Source organism: Lacerta agilis, chromosome 6 (genome assembly GCF_009819535.1).
Source record: "Lacerta agilis isolate rLacAgi1 chromosome 6, rLacAgi1.pri, whole genome shotgun sequence".
Classification (NCBI taxonomy): domain Eukaryota; kingdom Metazoa; phylum Chordata; class Lepidosauria; order Squamata; family Lacertidae; genus Lacerta; species Lacerta agilis.
Genome location: NC_046317.1, coordinates 20,177,984 through 20,191,987, shown reverse-complemented (window position 1 = coordinate 20,191,987; position 14,004 = coordinate 20,177,984). Strand labels below are relative to the sequence as shown.

At 40.8% G+C, this 14,004-nt stretch overlaps 2 protein-coding genes across 2 annotated transcripts in view; one reads left to right on the top strand and one right to left on the bottom strand.

The window, feature by feature from the left end:
* CCDC18 (coiled-coil domain containing 18) overlaps positions 1-6,081 on the bottom strand; it is a 30,996-nt gene extending 24,915 nt beyond the window's left edge. Inside the window, exons 1-5 of the mRNA XM_033151541.1 lie at positions 5,892-6,081; positions 3,942-4,120; positions 3,659-3,812; positions 3,325-3,489; positions 1,675-1,784 (exon numbers count right to left, since the gene is read on the bottom strand). Coding sequence (XP_033007432.1) covers positions 1,675-1,784; positions 3,325-3,489; positions 3,659-3,812; positions 3,942-4,087 — 575 coding nt within the window. The 5' untranslated portion in view covers positions 4,088-4,120; positions 5,892-6,081. The remainder of the gene's footprint in view (positions 1-1,674; positions 1,785-3,324; positions 3,490-3,658; positions 3,813-3,941; positions 4,121-5,891) is intronic.
* Positions 6,082-6,336: 255 nt separating this feature from the next.
* TMED5 (transmembrane p24 trafficking protein 5) lies at positions 6,337-11,305 on the top strand. The gene is made up of 4 exons (XM_033151539.1): positions 6,337-6,610; positions 8,556-8,653; positions 9,361-9,535; positions 9,932-11,305. The coding sequence occupies exons 1-4, from the start codon at positions 6,419-6,421 to the stop codon at positions 10,148-10,150; spliced, it is 684 nt and encodes a 227-aa protein (XP_033007430.1). The 5' UTR covers positions 6,337-6,418; the 3' UTR covers positions 10,151-11,305.
* The last annotated feature ends 2,699 nt before the right edge of the window (positions 11,306-14,004 follow it).

Sequence of the window (14,004 nt, the reverse complement as noted above, 5' to 3'; positions counted from 1 at the left end):
TGGTATATATGGATATAGATGGTTTGGATCTTGCTAGCTATACCAAGTGCTTGCCTGTATGAACAAACAGGTTTCCGTATTTTTCGCTCCATAAGACACACTTTTTTCCTCCTAAAAAGTAAGGGGAAATATCTGTGTGTCTTATGGAGCGAATGGTGGTCCCTGGAGCCGAATTGCCCAGGGGCCAAAAGCAGCTGATCAGCAAGAGATTGGGAGAGAGATAAGAGTCCCTGGCTCCCTTTCGGCCCCGCCCCCTTGCCCAGGTCTCCATTGTTGAATGTGCTGCAGAGGGAGGTTGTTTGTTTCCCCAGTGACATGTGACTGGCTGATTAGATTATCTGTCTGGCAATTGTAGAATTTCCCTTTCCTTAAGAAGCTGCAGAAATGTGAGTTGAACCCCATAAAAACGGGGCTTTTCCTCTTTGCTTTTCCCCCTTTGCAAAAAAGCTGCACAAATCTGAGCTGATCCTCAAAAAACAGGGCTTCTCCCTTTGCAAAAAAGCTGCACAAATTTGAGCTGATCCTCAAAAAAACAGGGCTTTTAGAAGAGGAAAACCAGAAAAATATTTTTTTTTCTTGTTTTCTCCTCTAAAAACGAGGTGCACCCTATGGTCCGGTGCGCCCTATGGAGCAAAAAATATGGTACTAAGCATTTTGCCCAAAGCAAGCAAGCCACAAACTTTCTCCTTTATTCCTCCTAACAAGAGATTTTAAAAATCGAAAAACCTGATCAAAACTAATAAATATAGAGCTAAATTTCTATTGGAACAACAGTAAGTTTAAGATGCAATCATTCTGCATAAGTTATTGGGGAAATAAAAATATAACAAATATCAATGTAGTTGTTTGGTGGGATAGAGTAGAATGATAGCATAGTTAAGGAAATATCATTGTATTATTTATTAAATATCAAGGAGCATTGTGAGTAGTTATTACAATTTAGAACTTTGTTACGTTAATTTAAAGTTGTGTTGGGTAGCCAACTAAAACTATCATGCTATGTCGAATGCTTTTAAGCCATTATGGTGTATTATGTCCTACTATGGAAAGTATGGGAAAAAACCTTTTTGAATAACATTAACAGAAGAAAAAAGTATGATCAGAGCAACACAGCAGATGTTTCTGATCTCCTCTGGACTGTGAAAGAGGTGAAGAATAGAGTACACAAGCCTGCAGCTCACCATGGCTTTGGTGAGCAACAAGCCATGTGTAGCCAAAAAACATGGTTTACCATTATGTCTTAACTGGACCTAATTGCATTTGCCTGCCTAACACTATGACCCTGTTTGCAATGAGTTGGAAGTAAATTTCACTGAGGTCAACAGAGTAATAAGTCTGGGGTTGGAGATAAGTGTACAAGTAATTCTGATGTTGCTGTGTGTTTTCCAAATTTGAAAAAATATAATAGCATAAACACTCCTGGTTTTAGGAGATAAATCACATGAAATCCAAGACACTTTACTCACCCTCAATATGAGGTGCAATAAGAGAGCTAGGCTATCTATTTTAGGATGAGGTTACTACATTCAAACAAGCATTATATAGCCCCATTCTCTCATTACTTCCTGTGGCATGGAAAAGGATCATGTGGGCATCTGAGACCCATGCCAAAAAAATGGATGAACCAACCCTGAATATTAGAAAAAAACAAATGAAAAACAAAGGGTTCACTACTTTAGAGCTTTATCTTGTGCTTGAACTTCTGCTTCCAAACTTGCTATCTGTTCTTCTAACATTGGAATGCTGACAGAGTGTGTACTCAAAGTAGATTCAAGGAAAGATATCTAAAATATAAATACAATAAGGAGAATCCATTAATGAGTTGCCTATTGACTTCTGAACATCATAGTCACACACACAGCCATTTGAATAGGAGTTTCTTTTGAAGAAGGCTATTCCTTCATTAGTTCCCAAAAAGCTCTCTTTGCTATACTGTGGGGTTTGTTTTTTTTAAAGAAAATTACAAATAGTCCAATCATTGAAATTAACACTGTTCAATTATATGTAATTGACCAGAATGCAAATACTTTTCTGTATTTTATTCTCACTTCATTGTATCTATCCAGTATTGTTAGTAATTAGTAAACACTCACTAACATTCATTATCAATTACAGGTGGGTAGCCGTGTTGGTCTGCCATAGTCGAAACAAAATAGAAAATTCTTTCCAGTAGCACCTTAGAGACCAACTGAGTTTGTTCTTGGTATGAGCTTTCGTGTGCATGCACACTTCTTCAGATACACTGAAACAGAACCATGAGCCAGAGATCTGAAATTTGGAATTTACATACCGGTAGTCCAAGGCACACATAACTACTAGGAAGGGGTTGGGAAGTAATTTGAGAACCGGATATTTATACATTTATTCCCCAAAACTGAGGATTCCAACTGTCCCAAAAAATGATAGTGTTACTCTAACGTTAGCTAGAAAGCTGATTTTTGATAAGCCTGAGGGAAGGGAGGTTATCTAAGAATTTGGATATCTGAAGCTCTTTCCCTCAAACAGTAGGGCTCGAAGTATGCCTTCACATGCTTAAAATATTTCTAGGGTGCTGGATGATGCTTGAGCAACATTATTTATCATTTCTTAACATATGCAATCCTTTTTGCTATGCAGGGAAAGCAACACTGAATTGCCATACCATAATACAAAACTGTAAAAATTCACAAGTTATTATTGCTTCACAGATTTCTTAAGCACATACCTAAGATTTAAATGTAAGCCTAAAATAAAAGCTGTGAATGAGATGAACATGTAACATTCAATTCCCAATCATGTATACATAAAGCTGCAAATCCACATATGCATAATTGCCTTCTAACTTTGTGCAATACAAGTTTTGGGTAACACCCATTAAGTAATAATTTTAAGATCTCAACATATGGCTCACAAGTTTGCTTTCATAACATCTTTTAATGATTGTTACTCCCATACCTCTGATCCTGTAAGCAAACATACAAATATAGAACTAGCTCCTTAACTCAAGTTAAATTAGAATAGTTATCTTTAGCAAATCAAAATAAATAATAAAAAAATCCTTCCAGTAGCACCTTAGAGACCAACTAAGTTTGTTCTTGGTATGAGCTTTCGTGTGCCTGCACACTTTTTCAGATACACTGAAATAGAAGTCATCAGTGTATCTGAAGAAGTGTGCATGCACACAAAAGCTCATACCAAGAACAAACTTAGTTGGTCTCTAAGCTGCTACGGGAAGGATTTTTTTATTTTTTATTTTGATTTGAATATGGCAGACCAACTAGGCTACCTACCTGTAACTTTAGCAAATCAGAATGCCTCAAAATTTTATCTTATTCAAATACCTACCTGTGCTCTTGACTGATTCAGTTCATAGTTAATTGTTTCAATTTTATTCATTAGATGACGGTTCTGAGAAGTCAAGGATGCGTTTTTTTCTCGGACTATATTCAGTTTATCCCTTAGTATTTCATTTTCTTCTTCCATGGTTTTATCCAAAGACAGCGAGTAACACTAGAAGGCAGAGACAATATTTGCAACAAATACCAACCAAAGTGATCTGTTCATCTTATTTTTTTATGATGAACATTATGAACTGACCTATAAAACTAACTCCATAAGAATATTATATACAAACTGCCAGAAAGAACAAAAAAATGTTAATCAAATTCTGAATAATTACTTTGTTCCTGTGTTTCCTTGTAGAATCCCTGTTATGCCAAGGCATTCTGCTCATAGAAGATTGAGTTGAACAATTATGTAATTCACTAGGATCAATGAGATCTTCCATGGTTAAAATCTCAAGCGTGTCATCAGAATTATCATATGAATTGGTACTAGAGGAAAACAAAACAAAACAAATATCAACACCTTCCCTTGATTTTTGCAGCAATTTTTCCAACAGACAATCAAAATTAGGACAACTTGCAGCAAATATATTTGTAAACAATCACAGTAAGTTTTACCTTTGGACATATACATAAAGCTCTTCTCCCAAGTCTTGTAAATTTCTTTCCGTTTTCTTTAGCTGACTCCTTAATGACACAACATTTGCCAACAAGTCTTCCTCATCCGTATCGTGATCATGAGAAGTCCATAAGTTATGTTCCATTGATATTATACATTTGTCTAATGTAAAAGATAACTAAGAAAAACAAATCAATAAAGCACCTTCCACCTTTTGAAGAAACCACCCTTTAAAAAGACAGAGAAAATAGCCCTCTGTTTCAGATTTTGGCTTTATATTATGACAGAATGGTGATATAATGCTTCCTGCAACCAGAGTTTGCAAATTTGAAGTTGGCCTCTTGAACATGTACTTCCCTAACACTCTCCCCTTTCTGGCATTCACAATAGCCAGAGTAAATTAGGCTTCCTCCAACACTGCTTTGTCTACTGTCATTTTGGCTATTTTACTTTCACGTAATTACCACTGTCCTTTTTACATTTCATTTCAGACCTCACTCCTCTCAATTTGCACCAATTTAAGATTACACTTTTGACATCTGATGAAGAGGGCGGCCTGCAAACACTTTTCCCACGATAAAATCTGTTAGTCTTGCAGGTGTCACAAGTCACTGCTGTTTTGTCACAACAAACACAGCTAACCCTCAGGGGGAGAAACCCCCCCTCAAAAACACTACCGGTATTTGCAAACAAGCTTCGGACAAGATTACAATGTTTAGTTTGTAAAGGAACTGTGGTTTGTGCCTCTGCATTCCAAACACAAACAAAAGTAAGGTTAACTTTGGAAATGGAATTGTTCTAGTTTGTTCACCAAACAAATTTGCAAACTGTATTTTGCAGAAAGCTATAGCAGCACTCAAGTAAAGTTTTTGTTTGTTTTTTGCTTGCTGATCTGTATGCCAATGCAGCATGGCTTAGCTGCTCCTTGTTTTTCTGAAAAGAGCATTTTAAATCCAAATTTTAAAATGACATTTTTGAGGGTGCATTTCCATAAACAAAGGTGTTGGGAGACCAAGAACACCAGGGTGACAACAGGCTCCTTGCTACCCTACCACCCAACAGCGACCCAATCTTTTGCCAACTGCAATGCTGCCTTTTACAGCATCTGGAACAGTTCATCTGTTCCCATCTGGAACAGTTCATTTCTTATATCCAGCTCTTCAGCGGTCTGCTGCAACCCTTACAAAGTATTCTCCAGCATCTCCAAGGCAAAGCACTGTAATGTGTGATGTGCTACTCCAGTACTCTCTTCCACTTCTTGAGGCTGACCTGTTACTAGCAGCGTTTCCTCAAGCTTGGGTCCCCAGCTGCTGTTGGGACTACAAATCCCATCATCCCTAGCTAGCAGAGACCAGGGGTCAGGGATGATGGGAGCTGTAGTCCAACAGCAGGTGGGGGACCCAAGCTTGAGAAGCACTAAAGCTGTGCCTCTCCCTCCTGATGTTTTACTGGACTGCAATTCCCATCACCCCTGACCCAACGCTGGTCGCGCTGGCTGCAGCTCGTGGGAGCTGGAGTCCAGAATCACTACCAACCAGCCTCAGGCTGCCCTCACCTACTAATTTATAACCATTCAGCCTTGTTCCCCGGCCCCCACCTGCTGCTGTTGCTCTCCACCCTGCCAGTCCCAGAGAGCACCAACCCTGCACAGCTTCTGCCCCGGGAGGCAGGCTAACCTTTTCGCCTCAGGGACCACCCTCCCCTCTAGCAAGCGGCGGCATTTTTCCAAGGAACCGCCTCAGCCGCGCGGGTTCCAGGCCAGAGCGCTTCGCGTTGCTTAGCAACGCTGCCTCCACGCATGTCCCCCTCAAGCATATAGGCCTCACGCCGTCCCACAAAGCGAAGGTGCGTCCCCTTGATTTCTCCATTAAAACCATCCCTAACCGTTTAGCAACTGGACGTCGCTCCGGACTCAATCCCCTTCAGCCAGAGCGGCAGCCCTTGCTTACCCCCTTTCTGAGGAAACGCCTCTTTCAATCAGTGCGGCCCTGTCCCTTCGCGCGTTCCGAATCGCGGCCCTCGGGGCGACCCGTCTCTCCTGCGTTCGAACTGCGCGGGCCGTAGCCTGACAGGTGGGGGGAGGAGACGGTTGTGGGCGAAGCGGCTGCTTAAATCCTTCCGCGCTAAAGCTCTCGGGAGCCGTAGTCCCTCCTCCCCACCCTCCCCGCTCCGTCCCTTCCGCTTCCTTCCCTGCCCTCAACTACATTTCCCGCAGTGCCTTGCGCCCGAAGCGTCTTTTGTCGGCGGCGGCGGCCACGCGTTTTTTTCAAAACGAGGGGAAGTCGCTCCCCTCCCGCTCTTTCCTCCCTTAGGCGGAGTTGCGGCGCGCCGTGCATTGTGGGTACCCAGCCTCGTTCTTCGCCTTCTGCTCGGCTTCGCCTCGGAAGAGCTGAGTCGAGCGAGCGAGACTGGACGGCGAGGAGGTGTCGTATCCCCCGGAATTTCCCGCTTCCTGGGTATCGAGGGCTCGGCGGCGATGGAGGCGGAGATGCGGCGCTGCCTGCTGGCCTCTCTCCTACAGCTGCTCTTGCTACTGCTGCCTCCGCCGGGCGCCTCGGCTTTCGCCACCGCCTTGGACAGCGACTTTACTTTCACCCTGCCCGCCGGCCGCAAGGAGTGCTTCTTCCAGACCATGCAGAAGGAGGCCTCTCTGGAGATCGAGTATCAGGTGAGGGAGGGAACCGTTGCCCTTCCGAGTTTCCTCAACTGCTTGGGGTAGGAGTGCACGTGTGAACGCGGGCACCCGCGCCCAACGTGCAATCTCGTGTCCAGGAGAGGACCAACTCGCGTGTTCGAGTCGTAGGGCAATCCATTCCCTCGGCTGCAGTCGGGGTTGCCTCCTGCACAGCGGGAGGAAACGCACACAAACGCCCTGCATGTCAGAAAGGAAAAAACTCGCTTAATGTGTGTGCCTTTTCTGAACCTCCCTTACTTGCTGCACAGCCACATAGAATCATAGTTGGAAAGGGGGTCCCGAGGGTCATCAAATCCATCCCCCGCTGCAATGCGAGAATCTCAACTAGATCATACGTGACAGATGGCCAGCCAACTTCGGCTTTAAAAACACCAAGGAAGGAGACCCGTCCACCATCGCTCCTGGGAGGTATTGTTGGGACTCCTACATGCAGACCTGTGTCTGTTAAAACTGTACGCAAAGAGGCATATGTCCATCCAGGGAAGCGTGCTTCGGATTGTAATTTAAGCTTTGTTTTTCCATAGTCCGGTAGAGATAGTAATACTGGGTCCTTAAGAGGAACAGCCGTATGCTGTGTTTTCTGTTGCCAATGGCACCTTAACTATAAAAGATGGGGTGGGATGGCATGCAAGTCACTTTTAGCCTCAAAGTACCAACTTGAATATTTGGATATACCTGCAGGATCAGAACATTAGGGTATAGTTCTGAAGGACCAGAAAGAAAGCCGTGTGAGTATTACTTCCCTCTAGCTTCAGAATGACAGTTCTCCCCCCCCTTTTTTTTTACACGGAGGAAACAGGCTAGGTAAATGTCATGAAAGGCTGGGTCAAACTGGTTTGGGAGCTTGATCTGATGACCGTCCTAGACAAACAGAGGACTTCTGAAATTTATTTAGAGCCACGTAAGCCAATTATGTTGTAACAGTGCTGGATGGAGGTTGGAGACAAGGTGGAAATGAGCAGCATTTCTGCTCTAGTTGCATGGAATGCAACTGGTACATGTTCCTGTGGTGGTATTTAATGGAGCATGATTTATGGATGTAGAAATTAGGGGTGTGGGGAGGGGGTGTGCCTTGGAGAGAGGCCCAAGAGCCAGATAGAAAAGCATGGAGGGCTGCATTCAGAGGAGCCTGAGGTTTCCATCATCACATTGAGAAGTAAATGATGAGTGCATTTATTTTTACTTGCTTTTCATCCTTTTTGTCAGCATATCTTCCAAAAGCAAATAATGTTTATTGAAAAATTGAAGAGGTCTTCAAACTGTAATCTAGAAAATATGTTAAATGTTCTTAAGAGATCACAGTTGCTACTCTAAAGTGTAAGGTCTTATGTACACTGACACTCTTTCTTAAAACATCTTGTCTATGAATGCAGCCATTTGTTCTTTAGTGGTGTGGTTGATAGTGAGTACTAAAGTACCAAGCACTATCTGAATGCATTGAATAAAATTACTATACTATATAGAGAAATGGGAAGCAGCTTTCAATCAACTGCTGAGAGACCACCCACCTCCTTTTGACTTACAGTATGTTCCTGAACTGCTTCCATTCCAGCTGGTTTGCTGTTTTGTTCCTCCCCATCCTTTTTCCTTTTGTGTCATGGCTTTTTAAATTGTAAGCTTGAGGGCAGGGATTGTCCTGATTTTTATTGATCTCCAAGCTGCTGTGGGATACTTTCTGGCCAAAGAGCAGGGTAAAAAAAAAACTTTAAACAAACTACTTTTGCCAACTGTATCTAGTTTCCTAAAAAGCTAAAATACAAAGTAGGAATCTTAGATAATATCTCAGTGTTCATATACAGTAGATTCATGTGGATTTGTCTTCAAATAAGATTTGAATATTAAACATAATTCATTTTAGGTTTGCCTTTTTCAACAAAAATTACTTTGCTCATATATGCTCTGTTTGTTGACTTTACAGGTTCTCGATGGAGCAGGTTTAGATATTGATTTCCATCTATTATCACCAAAAGGTGAAGCACTAGTTTTTGAACAGAGAAAATCGGATGGAGTCCATACGTAAGTTTTTTAATGATTTTATTAAACATTAGTTAAACCATTTTTAATGGCATTCTAAGAGCTTAGTAGGGACGCGGGTGGTGCTGTGGGTTAAACCACAGAGCCCAGGGCTTGCTGATCAGAAGGTCGGCAGTTCGAATCCCTGCGACGGGGTGAGCTCCCATTGCGTGGTCCCAGCTCCTGCCAACCTAGCAGTTCAAAAGCACATCAAAGTGCAAGTAGATAAATAGGTACCACTCCGGCGGGAAGGTAAACAACGTTTTCGTGCACTGCTCTGGTTCACCAGAAGCGGCTTAGTCATGCTGGCAACATGACCCAGAAGCTGTACGCCGGCTCCCTCAGCCAGTAATGCAAGATGAGTGCCGCAACCCGAGTCGGACACGATTGAACCTAATGGTCAGGGGTCCTTTTAACTTTAAGAGCTTAGTAATTAAGACTTAATTCCTGAAATGTATGAATGGGACCTCACCGGGATTTTTCTGTTCCCTCTTCCCTTCCTGCACTTATTAAGTTTTCAGAACGTTGGGGGGCGGCAGTTTTCCTTCTGAATGGTATAAAATGAAGCACGGGGCAGGACAGTGTTCAAAGAATCTTCCAAAGTCCACCCCTATGTGTATGAAATATGTTAGTTTACAGCTATATCACGATGAGATTGGAAAACAAGTTACAGACTGCATGTTAAAGTGTAATGTCTTTTGTGTTTACAGGGTGGAGACAGAGGATGGTGACTATATGTTCTGCTTTGACAACACATTCAGCACTCTGTCAGATAAGGTGATTTTCTTTGAACTGATACTGGATAACATGGGAGATGAAGAGGAAGATTGGAAGAAGTATATCATTGGCACAGATCTTCTGGATATGAAGCTAGAAGATATTCTGGTATGTATTTACAATCCTTTTTTAAAAATGCTACGGCGTGAATGGCTCTGTACGCTTGGAATTTACTTGCTCTCCCCTCTGCTACTACTATCTGGTAAGGTAAGGATCACCCTGTTGAAAGCTGCACAACTATCTCTAGTGGCCTTAAATTGTGACAAGTGTATTATTGATTAAATATATATCCTGAATTCTGTAGCATGTGAAAAGAAAGGGAAGTGTACATACCTCAGCTTTGGAAGTAACAGAGGCAAGTTCTCATTTTGAGGCTTTGGAACTGAGCACGGTGGCAAGGAGTTGAGGCTCACAATGTCATTGCTATATTTTGTAGAGGAGTCTGCTGTGTTGAATTGTGTGCTTCTTTTATTTTTCTAAAACTAGTGTTTTGATCTTTATTAGGAATCGGTCAACAGCGTGAAGTCCAGGCTAAGCAAAAGTATCCATATTCAGACCCTGCTCAAAGCATTTGAAGCTCGTGATAGAAACATACAAGAAAGCAACTTTGACCGGGTAAACTTCTGGTCCATGGTCAACCTGGCAATAATGGTGGTGGTGTCAGCTGTTCAAGTTTACATGCTGAAGAGTCTTTTTGAAGATAAAAGGAAAACTAGAACTTAACACCAGTGTCTTAACAGCATTAAACAGGGGGAAATGCAATACACTGCTAAAGAAAAAGATCAACGTTTCTTCCCAGCTTGTTTTGAATGAACAGTTTTTAACATTCGTGACTTTTTAATATGAGCAGAATGCTTTTCTTTGCTCCCATAAATTGCAGTAACTTGGTTTATTAAGATGGTGGATAACTTAAAACTTGCCTGAATCTCCTCAGCCATCTATACTGCACAATTTTTTTTTGAAACAAATTCAGATTTTATATTTTCCAATACTTGATACTATGTCTTAATGACTGCTAGCCTAAAGGTAATATTTTAAAAAGAAAAAAGATTCATGAAGTTATGAATTGAATTGTGTATTCAGTATTTGAGTCCTGCCTTGGATATGTCAGTTAAATGGAATATTTGCTACAGCAAGCTATGCTGTTATTTAAGACAGTGTTTTTCAGTGGGTGTAAGTGAAGACTCTAGTGCCTTATTTGTACTAATTAACAAACTTATTCAACAAAAATTAACTGGCATCTAAAACGTAATATTGCTTCCAAATTCTTTAATTTTCCTCACTTCGTGAATTAATTTTAAGTTCAAATCAGGGTTTGTTTGTTTGTTGTAGCTAGTCTTCATCATTCAAAACTGCAAAAACACAAACTCAAGAGTGCTATAAGGCATCAGCTTTTTCCTCTGGATTATTTATGTAACACAAACCCTGCAAGTGCCTAGGCATATTAGCAACCAGTTTTGAGACCATGTAGTCACTTACATGCATACATGTTTTTAAAAGAACTTATTATACCCAATTTGGGGGACTTCGTGAATCGCTTTTATTCTACCACACAAATTAATAACATTTGAGTTTTTTTATACACAGGCACATCTAATGTGTTTCGAACCAGGTTTACTATAATAGCACATTCCCCTCATACACCAGAGGGGTGGTCAACCTGTTGCTTTGCCAATGTCTCACTTCCATTAGCCACAGCCAGTATATCCCATTGTTAGGGATAACAGGAGTTGTCATTCAGCAACATTTAGAAGGCCGCTTCTGCCCTAGATACTGTCGTTCTGAATATGTGAGAGAGAATGCTCCAATTTTCATGGTTACTGGGTAGCTGAAATTGACTTACAGCTAAAAGCCCAGTTTCCTTTATTGTGATTTTTTTTTAAAACAGTAAGTTTTCACTTTTAAATTTTAGCTTTAAAATTTAAATTTACAACTTAAAAATAACTGGAAAACTTGCACTGTGATTTATGAATGCATACTCAGAAGCAAATCCTATTATGCAGTGGAACTTGGTTCCTAGTTAATGGGCAAAGGGTTTCAGTGCGAGTTTCCAAACTTTGATTAAAGCAGTTAACAGTTGCTCATCAAAATGCCATGTATGTTTGTCGAAGAAATAGCACACAACCTCCATGTCCTTGTTTTCATGCTGAGATGGCTCCTATGGCTGTAATCCAGCAAGCCTGGATGTCCCAAACTGATTTCTGAACATGCATGTGTGTATATATTCTATGTTTAGCATGGTTAACATGCTTTTATGTGCTTGAAACTACACAAATAACACACCAGCTGCTGAAGTTGATATGCAGATATTAATTCAATTCCCATTATGCTAAGCAGCTTATGTGGGGGTAGGTGTAGAAATGCATCTCAAACATAGCTCAAGGTTTTGAACCACCAGGTAATCAATCTTGTGAACTTGAACCTATTTTTCAACAGTATTAGATGTCACATACTTTTGCCATAAATACTGGTGTGGCTAATGATACATAAATGGCTACCAGTTTATAAATGTATAAATTATTATGTGAACATATAAGCATATTAAGTTACAGGTAGCAGACCAAGTAGTTATTTACAGCTGCTACAGTGGTAGCATCTATGCTTATCCTCTTCTGCCCATATTCTTATTTTTTTACATACCAATGGGTCAAATAATTGGGGTGATTTAAATGAGTCTTAGTACTAGTGACCCATAGCTATACATTTTGAGGCTGCAGCAATGGGATCTCTAGCTGGCTGTAGTTATCTACTAAATATCAGCAGAAACGAAGTCTTAAAGCCAATTATATGAGAATTATTCCCAATTTGAGGCAACATAGTATTAAATATGCTATGCAAATGTGGAGAATAAGCTTTCAAAATATATGATCTTTTAGCACTGTAATGTTAAAAAGTATCTTCACCAAAAAGCTGTGACTAAGCCTTCTACCTCTCAATTTATGCTAATGCCAATTGATCTGTCCTTTACAGTTCTGGTTTCCAACAAAACTTTACATGTATATAAAATAGGGTGATAGCCAACTGCATCGTACCCATTCTCAGTCATCCTCAGTAGACCTATTAAAATCAGTGGACTTAAGTTAGTCGGATACCATCCACATTGCTGGGGACTTAACAAGTTGCCTACTGTGGCACGCATGGTTGTGCTGTACATTTTCATAATACTGCAGAAATAGTGTGTGCAATTCCACAGGTAAGAATGAACACAGCAGTAAAAATGAACATGACGGTAAATGGATAAATTTCTGGCTGTGAAATGGATTTAATAAAGGAATTCTAAACTTAATGTGTATTCAGTGTTTATTACTTGATTTCTTACCCATTTCACCTAAAGTCCCAGGGCAGGTCGTAACAACTTAGTGGTAAGACATGCAACATTCAAATGCATCTTTTGCCTACAGGAGAGTGACATCCATGCCACTGCCACTGCAGTGAGCACCCTATTCATTAGTATGCATTGGGCACGGTGTATAGAATTGGGAAACCTTTTTGTTGGCTCCACGGCACAGATCCTTATCAGAATCTGTCTCAAGGGCAAATTTATCTCCCCCACCAAATAAGACTACAGCAAGATTGCTCATCTCCTTTTAAATCCTGCTGCCTGGGATGCACAATCCTGTTCCTGCAGGATTAAACCATGTTCTGCCACCCCATTTGCTGCTGTAAGCAGGTGGGTATGGTTTAGTAGAAATTGCCTGGCAGGCCAAATTGTGGAAACAATATTTGCTCTCAGGCCATAAATTCCACATCCCTGCTGTGTATACTGTATTATCAATTCATCCCAGTTACTCAGACTGCAAAATTTTGTAAGTTTTATCAAGCTAAAATTCAAATATGCACAATCATTTTATAGTCCCGAAGCAATCAGACTTATTTTAACTACTGACAAGTAAGCAAGCATAGCAGTACTTGGCAACAGAAACTGATTAATAATTTTTACATTCCTTTTTTTTAAACAAATGGAATAACTGATTTATAGCAAGAAGGTAAGCAGCAAGCAGAAATGCTATATAGATAAATCATTTTTCTGTTTAGTCTTTGAAGTTAGGGCAAATAATACAAAACAGGCTGCTACAAAATCAAGTACCGGTATTATGCAAGCATGGCTTAGTTTTCAAACAGTGATTGTAGGCTCCAATTTCAGGTTGGGACTCATGACAATATTTTCTACCCTCAAAAATCTGCAATAAATGGGATATTCTGCTCTTAATTCTGAAGCACTATGTAGTCCAGCAACTAGGTTTCTAGCATGGTGTAGTAAGCCATTAACAGCATAGTTTGATTTGTTAGTAGACAAAACAAACTGGGAGCAATGACTGTATCTCATATGAGGAGTTCCATCTGAAATAGGAGAAATGTTGAACAGCCATAACAGCCAGACAAGATTAGTACTAACTAATGTCTCTGCATTATTAACAAAGCTGATCTTGTGACCCATGGCAATATAAAATTCCTGTGCCATTTCCCCTCTCACCTCAATTTGTTCCTATGGCCTGTGCCAGTGGAGCGGGCAAACACTGGTTACATCTACTTCATGGAAAGACGGGCAATTCCCTTGCTCCAATGCTATGACCTCA

Excerpts from the sequence above, each read along its gene's own strand:
- TMED5 (XM_033151539.1), top strand. The coding sequence starts at position 6,419 with ATGGAGGCGGAGATGCGGCGCTGCCTGCTGGCCTCTCTCCTACAGCTG. Across the intron at positions 8,654-9,360 it reads AAATCGGATGGAGTCCATAC|GGTGGAGACAGAGGATGGTG; the intron begins GTAAGTTTTTTA and ends TTGTGTTTACAG. Across the intron at positions 9,536-9,931 it reads TGAAGCTAGAAGATATTCTG|GAATCGGTCAACAGCGTGAA; the intron begins GTATGTATTTAC and ends GATCTTTATTAG.